The following is a 16,141-nucleotide window of genomic DNA, read 5'->3' as shown; positions in this document are numbered from 1 at the left end:
TCTAATCTCTTTCTCTAGAATAGTTGCAAGGACAAAGAGTTCAATATAAACAGAGTTTATTACAGTATTTTTTAAACACTATATGTGTATTTAAATACAAAGTACTTCATTATTATACTGTGATGCTATCCAACAGAATCTTGAACATGGTCTTCAATATTCTAATTCTTACATTCCTTTGTTGTTCAACTAGTCTTGTGTACTCGGATCATATATTTTGTCGAAAGCATCATGCAACTGCAAGTCTTGTAAAATGTTATTAAATTGTGAGCAAGTGTATGCACAAGGAGATCTAGTGCACACATATCACTTCTTAATCTGTACTATTTTTGTTTTACTTATGTCCAATAAGAAGCCTGTTTTCCATATTACTTTTGCTGCATTATTAAAATCTGAAAAACAAAACTACTGCAAGAAGTAGCCTTTTTAGAAGGTGAAAGCAGGCCACACAAGAAGCTATTATTAACAATGCAGACAGACAGCTCTGCAAAAGTTCCAGAGGTATGCAACAGTTTTATCACCTTTTTGCTTCTATTCAGATACTGAACTAAAACAATAATGTAATGATAGCGGAACAGAAAGATCTCTTCGTTAGGTATTGTATGTTACTGTTACTTGGATTTTTTTTTTTAGTTATCCATCAGGTTATTGTTGTGATAGCTTCATCTATTCTAGACTGATAAAATGTTTAATTTTCTTACATAGATTATTTTGATTTAAATCACGCTTGAAGAGTCACTGAGGTCAAGGGCTAGTTTGAGATGAACTCTTAAATTATTTCTGAGAAGACATACTATTTTGTAAATCTGTTAATGGATGGAAGGAATTGCAGACATTATTTTGCAAGAGAGGTAATACATGTGAAATTATTTTAACCCTTTGACAAGAGAAATGAGAAGGATTCTCACAGTAGTACTAACTTGCATGGAAAAGTTAGCTTGTGACACATATTTGCTTTTTAACCTAGCAGCAAGACCTTTTGCAACAAGTGTCACCTCAATTTAAGTAGTGTGGAGGATGTTGATTTACCAGTCACTTAAACCCTGTAATGTGACTCATTTGCAGAGATTTAAGAAATAATAAGATAAAAAAGATTGTGCTGAGTATTATGGAAAATTAGATCTTAAGTTCTAGAGCCTTCCTGCTGTACTGGTGAACTTCCTAACAGTAACGCAGTATTTTAGCTTAGATGGAATTACAAAGGTAGATAAATTAACAGTTCATTTCTAATCTTTCGTACTCAGTCTGCCATCTTTCTTACCTATTGTGTAATTCTTTAATCCTGAAATCTGTAATCTCAATATAATTCCAGAGTTGGGTATCTGACAAGCCGGGAAATTAGCTTTTCTCATGAATCTTTCAGGTTTATGTTAGCTTAGCTTACTAAAAGACATGAATGGTAGTTTTTCTGTATGTGAACTTTACAGAAATTTAATTTGATCAAAAAATACCTCCCCAAATGCTTTTTTAACTAACTAAGCTACTAGGTGGGATTAACTAATTGTTTGAAACTATTTTTCCCTGACACCTCTGGATTGAAAATAAAGGTACCCAGAACTTAACTCATGTTTCTGGTTTTTTGGGTTTTTTTTTCCTCTATATTTCATCATAACCCAATGACAGGATACAAATTTTTAAATGATGTATGTCCCACATGAATCAGAATATCTAAATCCCATATGAAGAAGGAAAATACCATACTTCAGCCTGGTTAGTGGAGGACAGCTCTCTCCAGCCAGTTCCAAACTTTATAAAGTTTTTTTCTTTTTTGGCAATCACAGCCTAAGTTCAGAGTAAAGCAGTTAAGCACACCTACATCCTAGTTAAGCTGTATGGCATGAATCCTTTATTTAGCAACTATGTTCAAGTTTTTGAACTTGTAATTCTTTTTTAATTAATGCTTTTCAGTTTTTGCCATAGAGATTTCTTGATTTAGGAAGAAATGTCAAAGCAGATTGTTCTTCAGAATACTCTCAACTTTCTCACAATGTCTTAACTTTACCTTAAGCAAGGTTTCAATTGTTTTAGGTTTCATTGTTGTATTTCAGTGACTCTTGTTGCAGCAATTGGCATCTAATCTTTTGCTAAAAGAAACAAGTGCGAAATTATTAACTTATGTTACAAGTATAGATATACCGATGCATTGGTTGGCCTGAAGAAATTAACTAATGATTTGGGTTGTGTTACTTTTCATTGATTAAGGAAATTAGAATTTGTAAATAGGAGAACAGATCAATTTTAGATTTACAATAGTGGTGTTAGAACAGCTAACTAATATCCTTTTGAACTAAAGAATCGTACCGGTTATATGCCTTCCAGTGAGTAAACAGGGAGGAATTTCTTTGTTCTTGTTCTATTTGAGGGTGGGAAGAAGCAGCCATCTTAAACATGCACATACTGAAAACGTATTGCAGTATTTATCACTCTGCTTTACTTATTCACATGTCTAACACTACTTTAACCTGGAATTATATCACGTTTGAAAAACAAACAAAAAAACCCTTTCACATTATAGCAAAAGACTAAGCACTAATGTTTGATAAAGGGTTTATTTAACCAAATGTGAAAAGAAAACTGAATATCCTGATCACATGTTTTCTTTGAGAAGAAATTATTTCCTTCTAAAAGGCCTATCTGAGTCCCTCTTTATGATGTTTTTTTTTTTGAAGGACAACGCAAGCACTTGGATTAAAATGGAAAATTATTGTAAAAATATAGAATAGTGAAAAGGAACTTGTGGAGAAAGGATATGTTTAAAATGAGAGATTAATAATTAAGAAAACAAAGTTAAAACACTTTTTAGGAAAAGTAAGAGGTAGAACAAAGAAATTATAAGGATGCTTGTCTAGGTTATTAGGTTTCCTTCCATAGGCTGAATTTGTAATAATCACAATTTATTCCTTAATTAAGCTATAAATGCAAAATGAGAAGCTACAGAGAATTGAATAAAACTTTTTTTTTTTTTTTTTTTTTTTTTTTGGTAACAACGCTTAGGAATTATTTTCCCTCACCCACACTAATAATAGTCATCTTTGGCTTTCCTAATTAAGAAAGTCTAGCAGAGGGATATAAGAGGAGGACCAAGGTTAAGTAATTATTTTGTATGTATTAGTAGTTTGATTTTTTTAGGGTTTTTTGGTAACACTGGCTTCAACTCTACAGCTTTATATTTGTTGCAAAAGTTTGAAAATAGAGAAGCTGTCTTTATTCTGTGTTGTCAAAAGCTTCCTTTGGATGTTTTCTGTGCAAGGATTACAGTTCAGAGCACTGGTTTATCAATTTAAAAGTTGGGAGACAATGTCTTAGAGACAGACTTTCATATTTTTAGGCTGACTTGTGAAGTAGTAAAAACATACCATAAATATTTAACATCTTTCCTCAGAAACATGAAAAAAAAAAAACCCAGCTTCAGCTGATTCCCCTGACATATTTCCTTTTGAAAGGAAATTTTGATTTTTAACAAGGCAAATATTGTAATAGTGCCTTAGTAAAAATGGCAGGTTGTTGCTCTCAGGACAGGTTTTCACGAAAGTTTAGGACCGAGAAATATTTCCTATTTGTATTGTATTTGTCTACTCTTGTCTTGCCATATATCAAGTTGGTACTGTACGTTCTAGGCATCCAGCCCATTAGGTAGAATATCCAATTTTGTAATGCATAAATGAAATTATTTGCTCTGTATATTTTTCAGATCTGTCAATTGAAATTACTTGTTGTAGTATGAAATACAGTGATTTTTTTTTTCCTAGCAAAAAACAATTTAATTTTAAAAAGCGAACACTTGGAGATAGTGTCTACAAGAGTATTACCCCGCTGGGTTCTATTTTCCCTTGTGTTAGTGATAACCATTCTGGAAAGTTCATCAGTTTTTCAGTGCTGGGCCATGCTCTCACCTTATGATACTTTTATCTTCATTTCCCATCTTTCCTTGTGCAGCCTGCTGCCTGGGTAAGAGGCAGGCCCTGTGGGGGCTGGTCCGGACCTGTGCATACACTCATCGATCTGTGTATTTGGGGCTGGGGACGGATGCTGGGGGCGGGGGGGGGGGAGTCAACGTGCTGAATGACTAGTTGATTGCTGTCTCTTTTTTGTGGGAAGGCCAAACAAAACATGCTAATTTTCGGCTGTCAAGTGGGCCAAACAGTCTTTCAGCTGGTGGCAAGCCAAACAAATGTCTTTGAAAGTTATTTTTTTAAGCAGGTCCTTGCATGGTTACTTTTCCTTTAGCGTAGGAGAACTTGCTTCCGAAGTTTAAAACAATAGTACTTCTCCCTGTCATCTCACATTTTCTTTCAGACTTCATTTTGAAAGAGGAGAGGGGAAAGGAGGGTGTGTACATGGAAGTGGGGCTGTTCTAAATGTAAAAAGGATAATGGACGTTTTTATGCCATCTGACTGTGGGATTCATATTCTGGGACAGGCAATGTTCTGAATTCTGCCGTCACAAGGAGCTCCATTTAGCGGTTTTGCTATGGCAGTAGAACGTCATGAGGTAAAAGGACATAGTCCTAGAGTCTGTCTCTTGATGTGAGGACCAGAAGTTTGAATTTAGAGCAGCAGTCTTTTATTGGACTCTTTCGTATGAACCAGCTCAATCGGAGTCAGCTTGTGCTAAGGTCGCAGAGCTTCGTAAGGAAAAAAAAAATGCAGTAGTCAGATCAAAGAGGTGTTAGGAAGTGTGAATCATGTAGTCAAATTCACATGGAAGATGACTTAGGTACCGGGAATGGGCTTTTCCCCCTCTTTTTTTTTTTTTTTTTTTTTCTTTTTTTTCCCACCAACATAGCATTTTTATACCAAGTACCAAGCAGAACTCAGAGCATCCCCAAGTTCTGTAGTGATACTAGTTTTCTGGAGATAGGATTCTCTCCCAGCAGTCATACTTTCACCAAAGTACCTACCCCTTCATGCTAGCATCATCCCAATAATTTTTGGTTCAGTAGCAAGCTTTAGAGCTATCTTTGAAATGATGCTGTTTAACGGTATGTCTGACTCAATGGAGATATAAAACTCAGTGTCATCCCCATCTTGGTGGAATTTCTATCTCACAGCAACACTGCATATATTGTATAGTGTGAGAGTTAATTTCATTTTTCTTTATTGATGGGTTAGGAAGTAATCTGGTTTGGGCATTGGATGGTAGTTCTCATGGCAGTGTTTTTCTGAGATGTGTTAGATCTTGCTTTGCTGTTTTCTGGGAATAGGAAATGCTGTTAAGTGGTAGCTTTTCTTTAAAATGCTCATTTTCAAGCCAAATGTAACTGGCAAAGTGTTCAGCCTGTGTAATCTTTCTGCATGTGTAGAAGGGCCCCATAGTACACTATATCATCAGAAGTAATAAAATGTTTGAGACATTCTCATTACATGGCAGTTCTACTGTAGTGTAACACAGGCAAATATGATTGCTAGCAACCCCCACTTAAAGAAATCTCAGGTTATTTCACATTTTTTTCATCTGTAGTTGTGTCCTCGCCTGTCATAACTATAATATCTTTATAAAAAACAAAAGATTACTTTTGGGTTTATTTAGACTTTGAGGGGGATTGGTTTTTTTTAGTATGATGCTCATAGGAACTTATAAATTTTGAAAGCCAGCAGAGCACTCTCCATTCTGAAAAAAATGGGAAGATTGCTTTAAGTGTTTGATACCTTTTCCTTCAATGGAAAATTGATTAGAATGCAGTTTTCATGGGATAATTTGCCTTTTTGCTGAAATACTATGGCTACCTGGAGCTCTGTGAGTAATAGTCATACAAGCGCTTGGAGAAAGCTTAAGCAAGTAAAAGGTTCAGCTTCTTATGTAGACAAGTTAAGGGCTTCCTGTTATTGCTTTTTTTTTTTTTTTGCTGTTATTATTTAGTGATAAATTTTATGAAAAGAAGGTTGGGTTCCTGATTTATTTGATGGAATGAAGACCTGTGTTTTAACTAGTTTGCTTTTCTCTACTTGAAAGCAAACTAAAACTATGCATTTGCGCTCAGGTACGATTATGTCAGCAAGCTCTTCAGCAAGTATATATTACGGATATCTATTTGGCATAGAAAGAACATGTAGAAATATGTTGGACTGCAACTGAAATCTTAGACGACTTGGCATTTTTAAATTTTTATGTTAAGAACTAATGACAAAAACTTATACCTACAATACACTACCTGTCTGTGAATTTATGGGGAATCAGATGTGATATTGTATCAAGTTAACAGCTTGTGACTTGCCTTTAGTTTTTCAGCTGGGCAACATCTGTGTCAAAATTGCTATTGCTCCAGTGTTGTTTTGGAGGTAGAACTACTTAATCTGTTAGGATTCCTTACTTTCGTTTTAACATTGGCTGTCAGGTCAGCTGACTTAAAGATCGATTACCGCTGTTAGACCTGAGCATTACTGTTGAAACCTCAACAGTTTCTCTGATAATGTAAGGATTTAGCAGTTGATACAGATGAAAAATTAAACATTATCAATTTATGTCTTTTTTACAATCTGGGAAAAGTTGAGTGATTCAAAGGAGGCAACCTCAAGGTTTCTAACCTTTTCTAAAGTTAATGCTGCTTTGCTGAGGTACATGAAGATAAAACATATCATCAGTAGCTGCAAGACAAGAATGGATGTTTAACATACATATCACTGGGAGAATTGCAGGATAATGGCAGGAAGTGGAGGGGTCACAGAATGCAAGTACAATTTCCAATTCACACTAAAGCTGTGCGAGCTAATAGATTTAAAAGCCATGGTTTGTTAATTTTCTGTCTGTTTTTTCTGAGTTTGTCACTTATCTAGCTAGTTATTTGTCCTATGTTGAAAGTTTCTAAACATCTGTATAAGGATTAGTTTGTATTAATAAACAACTAGAACGTGAGCATCTGTTGCAGAAGGAATGTTTTTCCTGTATCAATTTGCACTGATTTTCTTTAGAGATAACAAAACATGTCAAATGTGGGTTGCATCTGACACCAAAAGGGTTGCTGGCCCTTAATGACTCATAAGGTATTTCTCCTGTACAGTTGATTAGTTTGCAGGATTTATAGGTAGGTTATATTTCGCATTGAGGGCGTTGACCCCTTCATACTTCAGTCACTCATTTTGCTAGCCAGTACACTTCACATTGTCATTGGGCCCACTTGCCACCTGAAAGTGAACTGATGTGTCTTGATTAGATGTTAGTTCTTGGTGACTGATCTGTTCCTTTCATGTAGTTGAAGGCAGTTAAGACACTAAATTCTGTTCATGTATTTTTTTCCTTCTTTTTTTTCCCAGGGATTAAATGGTCAGTGAGCTGACAATAGTAGCTTTTAACCTCCATCTTCCATAGTTTTGAATATAGACCATGATATAAGCTAGTTATCTGACCAAAACCAGGTAATTTGAAGAATGTAAACTGAATTGAGGAAAGCCAGTCATCTAATCTTCTCAGTGTTTTGGGGGAGGTGTGTCACTGTTTTAATAACTTCGGACACAATGAGACTCAAATTTTAATTACTGCCCTTATAAGTGTACATTGTAGTACCTAAACTAGTTTATGATTGACCTGGTGGTTCTTGTAGTGTAAACATAAAAGACCAGTCTGAGGATTTCTCTATTAGTTCTATGGATAGTATTCTTCCCTCTTGGTAGCATCATAGTTTACATAGACCTTAAATCTGGTTGTCTTTTATTTTCCTATAAATACAGCTTGCTGGGCTTTTTTTATCAAGTAGAAAAAAACCTTGCATTTAACTACTATTTTTAAAGCATTTTATCAAATAGGACTAGGGAATAAAGCATGTTTTCTTGTTCTTTACTCTCTCCTATAGCTATTTAAAATCAGTCTTTCATGGCTGCTCTGAGTTTCTGCTGTCCTACAGGGAAAATGCAGTACCACTAAAGATTCTGAATTGTTAACAGACAAGGATAACATTAGTTGGAATATGAAAGAATGTTTTGGCTTGATGCTCACAAGAGAAGCTAGAGGTTTTATCCTTGAGACCAGGATATATATTCATTGTTTTTTCTTTAGTCTACAGACACTTAAGTCTCCTTCCCTGGCCACACAATGCTGCAGATTTGAATCCAGAGTAATTCACAGAGGAAACTAAATGAAAAATTAGCACAGTTGTGAAAACAATCAGTTTATTTTATGTATGTGCGCATGCACACACACACACACGTGTGTGTGCCATGGTAATAAAATTTAAAGCATATTAAATCCTTAAAAATATAACCTTCAAGTAATTTTTCAAAAATTCTCTGTCCTATTTCCATTTTTTAAAAATCTACTACAAAAGTTAAGTTTCCTTACTACATTTGCTTACTTACTGCCCAGGCAGTTCTTAACAGAGGCATGTCTCACTACCAAATAAGCTATGTGTATATGTGCAGGGGGGTACTTGGGATTTTCTTTTTTTGCAGATTTAACAAATTAATTAGCTGCATTTTGAGTATTCTGTTATATCCATCTTTATTCTTTGATTGGATCAACATTAGTAATCATACCTGCCTAAGAACTGACTGGGCTCAGGCTGGGATTGTATGAATCTTCCAAATTTTGACACCAAGTGGATGAACAGATCAGAGACATCGGTCTGTACCTCCCTCTCTTGGTTACTCTTCCTTAAGAAGCAGGTTAAAGAGTGTTATGGGAAGGCAGCAGAGCTACGCATGTTCTAGGGGAAAAGCGTTTGCGTTGGTACATCAAAGAGCTAAACCATCCAGTCCGTTTTGTTCTAGTACGATTGAATGTATATCTTTGTATTCCTTTAGACAGTCAGATATTTGAGTAAATTGTTCAAATAGCTTTGTCGTTTGATTGGATATTATGAAAAGAAGTTACAATAAGTTTTGGTTAAGTTTACTAGAGATTTCTTGTAGAATCTCTCCCTTCCAGTAAGAAGTTTAATGTAAAAACAAAAAATACTTCAATATTTAGATGATGATATGCTCTGTAACAAAAAGCATAATTTTTCAAGTACAGAGTTTACAAAATAGATTAAAAATTCTGGAAACATTTTTCTATTATGAGTGAATACGAAAAAGAAAAAAATGTGCAACAGTTTGTGTAAAGGTGAGAAAAGGAGCAAATTATGAAAATATCTACAAAATATAAATGAGAGAGGAAAATATTATTCTGCTTGAATATTAAAAAGAAAATTGAAGTTTTTTTATTTCAAAATTTATCTTAAAAAGTAAGTCATGTAAATGTTTGGACAGCATATTAATTGTAAGTTAGGAAATCAAGTGGCAAAGATGAGTCAGAAGTATGCATGCCTGCCCTTGGAAATAGTTCTAAAGTTTAAATTGTTAGATTTTTGACAACTTTTCCAGTAACTGGTGGGATGAATTTCAGAGTGAGAGGACTCTAAATTACAGTTTTATCTTGTTTCATCATTCCCTTTGATTCAGGCAAGTCTGGTTTCATTTTTAGTTCTAAAATCTCATCCCCCCTCCTCCCACTCCGGTGCCATCTAAGTAGCTTTTGTGCCACAGGCTCGGTTTTGTATCTGCTGAAATCCACACTCTGAATTCCCCATAGGATTTAAATCAGCATTTCCCCCCCCCCTTTTTTTTTAAGAAACCTTGTCCAGCATTTTCACAGCTCTACTCCTGCCACCATTACTTTTCTTGTCTTAGAGGAAATGGCAAAAGGTGAGTGTCTTGTCATTCGTGGAGTTTTAGTAGTTGATGGGGTAAATATGTTTTACCACTAATCACTAGCCATCTGTGGAGCAAGCTTCCTGTTTTTCTCTGCTTCTAATCCCACTTATTTTTCAAATCTCGTATGAAAATTTGTCTCATCTCTCTTACCTATGCCTAAAATCACAAAATAGAGTTTATCCTGTTTCAGTGATGATCCCTAGTTAAATGCCTGAACAATCAAATAAATATCATGCAATTTCCTGAGGCTCAGCAATTTAAATAAGTGATTTACATACATAAATATCTTTTCTGAAGTGCATAGTGTATATTATAGGAAAAGAACTGCACTTGTCCATTGAGTTAGAAAAGATTAAGTATACTGGATTTGTTGGAATCAGAATCTAAATTTGGATTTTTGAGCAGCTGTAAATATGGCTTGCAAAAAGAAATATTTGAAAAGCAGTTTTGAGCATTTTGGTGAAGTTTTTCCACATAATTGCATCTTCAACTAATATTGCAGCTCACTATTTATTTATTTATTTATTTGATTTAAGCCTGAACTATGGGAAAGCAGTGTTGAACTGTATTAGGTAGAGCTTACTGCTGTGTAAACCCAGCTGTCTGGCTTCTGCTCTGCAGCTTGTTACCATGTGGATGTTTAGAAGTACAGCCAGATCAGATGTGCAGTTTTCTACACCCTGCATAAGCATATCCTAAAGAAATCTTTTTTCTCTACTTCTTTAAGTTAAATAAGGAACAGTATTACAGGTACATTAAGTCCGAGTGAGAACCTGGCCTTATTATTCATTGAATCCATGAAGGCATAAATCCTGAAATTATTTGTATTACATGTGTGCATTACAGTTAAAACATTGTTCCTTCAGAGGGTCTATTTTTGAAATTTATTGTCAGTTCTTCTGTATTGTGCTGTTCCAGTTCATAGATCTTTTGTAAAGAGAGTTTTCTTAGAATTTAAGAAAATCAGAATTTTACATGCATAAGTATATACATGTGCACTGCAGCCAGATTACTTTTAGAGCATTGATATCATCTTATAAAGGAGAAGAAATCACAGCATGGTGAAATACAGATACTAAAGTCACATTTTTACTTTGTTAGCAAAAGTCAAAAGGTAAAGATTGTCACAGCCGAAATCTGACACGTTCATGAGAATGTGTGTTCTTCATGTTATGTGATTTCTACAGTGAACACTTTGCACGCTAATCTTTTCATAATCTTGTGTGAGGGAGGATCCTCTGAAACTTTTTAAAGGTACTTTTAGGAATAATTTCTTATGTCTGGACAATAACCCATGTAAATACTACTTTGTCATGCCTTTTTTTCCCTCAAGGAAGGTGTTATCAAAGTTCCAGCTTATGTTCTAATTTCTTTCTAATTCTGTTACTTGGTCTTAATGTTTTCCATATAGAAGATACTGTGGATTCACAAAGATAATCAAAATATTGGGGCATGTTTTGTTAACTTCACCTAAATTTTACAGAGTAGGCTTTGAGATTAGCAGATATGTTTAGCACTTTTTTATAGACTTCTCTCAAGGGAAAGGAAAAAAAAAAAGAAAAGAAAAACCCAAAGAAGGGAAAATAGTTAGGTCTTAGTTACCAACAGGCTAGAAAATTAGTTGTTCAGTGAAGGGCCCTGCTCCAAGGTGAGTAACCAATAGCTTGTCTTTCATTATTTGTCTAATGATCAGCTCTAGAAACTATACTGTATATAATGAAATATCGAAAATAACTACTAGCTCTAAAATATGCATACAGGAATAACTAAAACTCTCTTTATTTTTAACGATGCAATTTAATTACTTTGAAACTAGCCTTTGGATTATTAATGAATTAATGAATTGCAGTGTTCTCAAAAGTAAGATTTAATTTTTTTGTCAACGGCAGAAAGCTAATCTTAACAGAGAGAGTTCCTATATTTAAATTAACATTTTTTGGCCAATTTAAGGAAAAAGATAACTTTGAATAAATTAATCCTGGATTGATCATTTTTCTCACCTTCTACAGTATATGGTTTCTTACAGCATAGGTGAAATTAAACCTAACTTTCCTATTTTTCTAAACACTCTTTTAAAGTCCTTAATTTCCTTTGCTGCTTTCTAGAAGAAAATTACATTATGCCTGTAAGACAAGCATTTTTGCTGCATATATTTTGTTAATTTGTTTTAAAATAATGAGAGGATTAATTTAAATGTGTAGATTGCTTTGTAATGAAGCTGATGTATTATTACAGTTTAGAGACCTATTCAGACTCTTTCTAGCAGTGTGTTTAACTAGATACATTAATAATTTTTAGTAACTGAAAGTAGTAGTTGAAAAGTCCAAGTATTTGTATAATTGCTTTAAAAAAAAAAGTTTATTTCTGAAACAGGTTAGCACGTTGGAGTTAATTTAGAAATGCAGATTTAAAACTAACTGAATAATTACTATATGGGAATTGTTCCCATTCTTTGAGAAGGCGCTTTTGTAAATCATGGAGGTGAGTGGGTTTGAGGCTTTTTATCTCAGAATAAAAGCAAAGAAGGTGGTATCTAAAAGAAAACCTTGTACTGTTTCTAGTTTTGACACTTCCACCAGTTTATGTGAGACATTTAAAATTTGAAGAAGCTTTAGTGAAAGGTCACCAAGATAGTTTAGAGAGTTGGAGAACTTGATATATGAAGATACATTGATGGGATTGGGTTTATTGAGCCTAGAGAGGGAAAGGCTTGGAGGGGAGAATCTAATCACAGTCTTCCTGTAGCTAGGAGGTAGCTGTAGGTGACAGGTGAAGGTGATGTGACTTTTCTGAAGGGTGCACAGTGACAGAGCAAGAGGCAACAGGAACAAGCTGCTTCAGGGGAAATCCTGTCCAGATAGAAGAAGCAATTTCTTCACTGTGAGAACAACTGAACACGGGAATAGATTGCCCAGAGAAGTGGTGGCATCTTCCTCACTAGAAATATTCAAGACTGCTTGACAGGGCCATTTGCTCCTGAGAGCAAAACAACTGAGCAATATTAAGAGGGAGACTGGGGGGAGGGTAGTTCAGGAGAAAGCACTTCCTGAGCTTTTCAGAGTAAGGAAGTGGTAGACAGTTGTAGGGAAGAAGAAAGTAGTGTGGAAATTTGAAAATGAGTGTCAAGGAACATATCAGAGAAGGGCAGCTGGACAGGTGAAGAAAGCTAGGACAAAAAAAGAGTGAGAAGGCAGTGAGTGGTGCATAGGTTTGGTATACACTTAGTATATTAAATAGTTCAGTAAGTATGCAGTGTACTTACTATAGAGTGATAAGGTTTGGTTGGAGGAAGGACTGACAAGACGAGGCATTACAAGCCTCCAGGTGCTGGAAGTTGTCTCTGGTGGTGTGGATAGCCATGGGTTACTGAAAGAAAAGAACAGGAGAACTCTGGGAGCGGCAGGACTCTGAGGAGGAAGGATACGCCGAGTTGTTCTTGACTGTTTCAAGGTTAGGTTTCCAGGCCTGTAATTTGAATTACCTAGGAAGGCTGTTGCCCTGCCACTCTTTCCTTAAATAGCTGAGAGAAAAAAACAACTTTCAGTGGGGTGTTAGGAGCAGGTGTTAATACAGTTATTTAATCATAAAATGGGCTGTATGAATTCGGCCAGTTAAAAGACAGTAGTCTTTCCTCCAGGTTGAACAATGTGGGGTGCTTTTCCCATTGTTTTAAGGAAGTTGAAGCATCTAAGCAGATGGATATTTCACCTACTAGGTCATCCGTCAAAACACTCTTGACATTACAGTTGCTTTTCTTTTCTGGTATCATCATTTTCTCCTGAAAGGAGAATCAGTTCTGTCCTGATTGTTCCAGGTCATTCCATTAGCTGACTACTGTGACTGTCAGCAAAATTTCTGTCTTAAGATGTTTCCTTCACTGTAATCTGTAACTGAAATTGAGGGCATCACCAAAGTGTCACTGCCATGTATTGTATGATGTGTACAGCATGTCAGATTACATTTTGTAATATGATCTGGAAAGGAAAAAGAAATTGTCAGAAAGCCTGAACGTGTGCTTTATAGTGCAACCTTAATTCATTCAGATCAATTATTACTGCTGCCAGTGCCTGTTTTTTAATATAATACTTTGATACCTGTAGAAGGAAACCACTTTATAGTTAAGAGGAGTTAGTATCCTTATCCCTGCTGTAACATGGGGGACACAAATATGGAGAAAGGAAATGACTTGCCCTGGCCACTGAGAACCAGTGGCAGAACTAGAAACGGAGTCAGTATCTTAATGAAGCAGTAATGTACTGATGAGTTGCTGAGACATTGTAGTATTGGGAGGGGAGAAGATGTGTCGGATTGAAGGTGGCTGCTGTTGTTTTAATGAGAACACTGCACAACCTATCAAAAAATTTCTCTTGATGTGTGCAATTGTTTCTATCCAGATTTTGGTCATCCCCACTAAGGAAAACAGGCTGCTTTCAGCCGTTGTCTGTTTAGTAGCTGTAAGCTGTACTGGATAGATTGCGTGGTATGCTGATTAATGATACAAGCGGTAGGTGGTTAGTCAAATATGTAATGAGGTCCATAGTTTCCAGTGTGTTGTAGAAATACCATTGATCAGTATATTCACAAAATTTGTTGCGTCTTCTGCAAAGTAATTTGAGACTGGTGGTAAAAAGTGGTATTGCCCATAAAGAGCTGCTGCAGAAATACACCACTGTGCTTATTCTTAGGGGAAGTTTAAAGTTAACCTAAGGATTTGAGGGTTTTTTTTTTTTCCTGAATATTTTATGTGATCATGGACATCTCCCTCCTCCCATTTTTCTTGTGGAATAAGTCCAAAAGACTTACTGTGCACATAATAAATTTGGGAGATTGTATTGCTACATGTGCTTAAAAAATCGTATCCCCAGCACGCAAAGGCAGGAGGCAGAATAGCTTGATGAATTCTGACAGACAGCATGCTGTTTTATAAAATGTTATTAGATCAAGCAGTCAAATGTGGAAGACTGTATAAGTTACTTTTTATAGCTGGCTGTGATCATAAAGTCAGCACTGGTTAAATACTGACTCTTTAGAGAATGCTGAAAATATGAAATATCTTTGACTTCCATTTTTACATTTTTTTATGTTGTACTTCTGCTGTAGGAATGGTTTTTTAATATTTACTTTGTCCCGAACTGTCATCAACGTCTGCTCCCTGCTTTCAAGCTATATAGTGTAAGTTTATATTTTAGAACAGAGCTGGTTCATAATCTTTTTTCTTACGAGTCAGTTATTTCTTGGAGAAACAACATGAGGTGATTCATTTGCTTATTATTATTATGCCATTAAAATTTATGTAAATATCTTCTTCTAATTTATAGGTAGTAACTCAATACCAAATTTCTTTCGCATTATGAAGCGACAGTTCACTGAGACAGAATGGGGTGTAATCAAGTCTATGAATAATGAATGGATGCAGCTGGATATGTTTCATCGGCATTGGGTAATACATTTTTTTTTTATTTTAAGACTGCAAAACTATAACTTGCTAATGGTGCTTTGCTATATTGTTATTATTTTCATGATGGTAGAATTGTATACTTTTATAGTCATCTGGTCAAGTGGAGTTTATCTTTTTAATGTCAGAATATCTTTAAATTGACCATACTACAGCTGAAGTTTCTAGAAGGATTTATGACTAGTTTTAGATGCATAGCAGAACAAATCAAGAAGGTACATAACTGTATGTGCCATTTAGTAATTCCAGTTGCGTGTTCGTTATAACACAACAAGTTACGTATTAGCAATGCTGATACTTTTTCCTCTCGATAATTACACCAGTTTACCCTCACATTTACAAAGGAATAAGTCTTAAATTTATTTGGCCTACAGTCTCTGCTCAGAAGTAAAGTTTATAGATCAGTTTGATTAGAAACAGTCAGTATGACTAAAACATATTTTTTTTCTCTCTTACAGGCCCTAAAGGAGAGCTTCTTAAAAGCTATTGGAGTTGGAATTGGCTTCAACTTGCAAAGAATTGAATTTAATGTATCCCCATTGCAACTGGAAATAGGGAAGGTATATCAGGAGACAAAAATGCTGCTGGATGGGGATGAAGAAGAAGAATGGACTTTTGAGGTAAGAAATCTTTAAGCTAAACTTTTAAAAAGTGATGACTAGTCTCAATCTGAACCTTATAGTTGCATTGCACATTTCATTTTTTAACTGCAGCTTACACCTTTATTCTGTATAACCTATAGAAAAGGCAAAAATCAAAACAGAATATAAATTTGTAGCATTTTAAAATATTCTTGATACTTGATCACAAAGAAAAACCCCTAGAGAGTACATTCATTACAATAACTTTTTTTTTTTCCATTCTTGGAATATGTCTTTTTTGAACTCAGTGAAATTCATCCTAGGGAGCACAGGAAATTCACTGAAGCAGTTTCAGGGTTGATTTCTGAATGGTGTCTGAAATTTTAAAGTTCTTCATCAGATGGCTTAGATACTAAATCAGCCCTCTTACTTATATTGCCATACTCTCTAGGAACTGAGCATATCATGAAATTCACTAATT

The 16,141-nt window shown here is 35.1% G+C and overlaps 1 protein-coding gene across 1 annotated transcript in view; it reads left to right on the top strand.

Moving 5' to 3' along the window:
- AASDHPPT (aminoadipate-semialdehyde dehydrogenase-phosphopantetheinyl transferase) overlaps nucleotides 1-16,141 on the top strand; it is a 33,526-nt gene that overhangs the window by 5,067 nt on the left and 12,318 nt on the right. Inside the window, exons 3-4 of the mRNA XM_026100221.2 lie at nucleotides 14,943-15,064; nucleotides 15,538-15,699. Coding sequence (XP_025956006.1) covers nucleotides 14,943-15,064; nucleotides 15,538-15,699 — 284 coding nt within the window. The remainder of the gene's footprint in view (nucleotides 1-14,942; nucleotides 15,065-15,537; nucleotides 15,700-16,141) is intronic.

Source organism: Dromaius novaehollandiae, chromosome 1 (genome assembly GCF_036370855.1).
Source record: "Dromaius novaehollandiae isolate bDroNov1 chromosome 1, bDroNov1.hap1, whole genome shotgun sequence".
Lineage (NCBI taxonomy): Eukaryota > Metazoa > Chordata > Aves > Casuariiformes > Dromaiidae > Dromaius > Dromaius novaehollandiae.
Note: the sequence above shows the minus strand (reverse complement) of the source record. Positions and strands in the feature narration are given on the sequence as shown.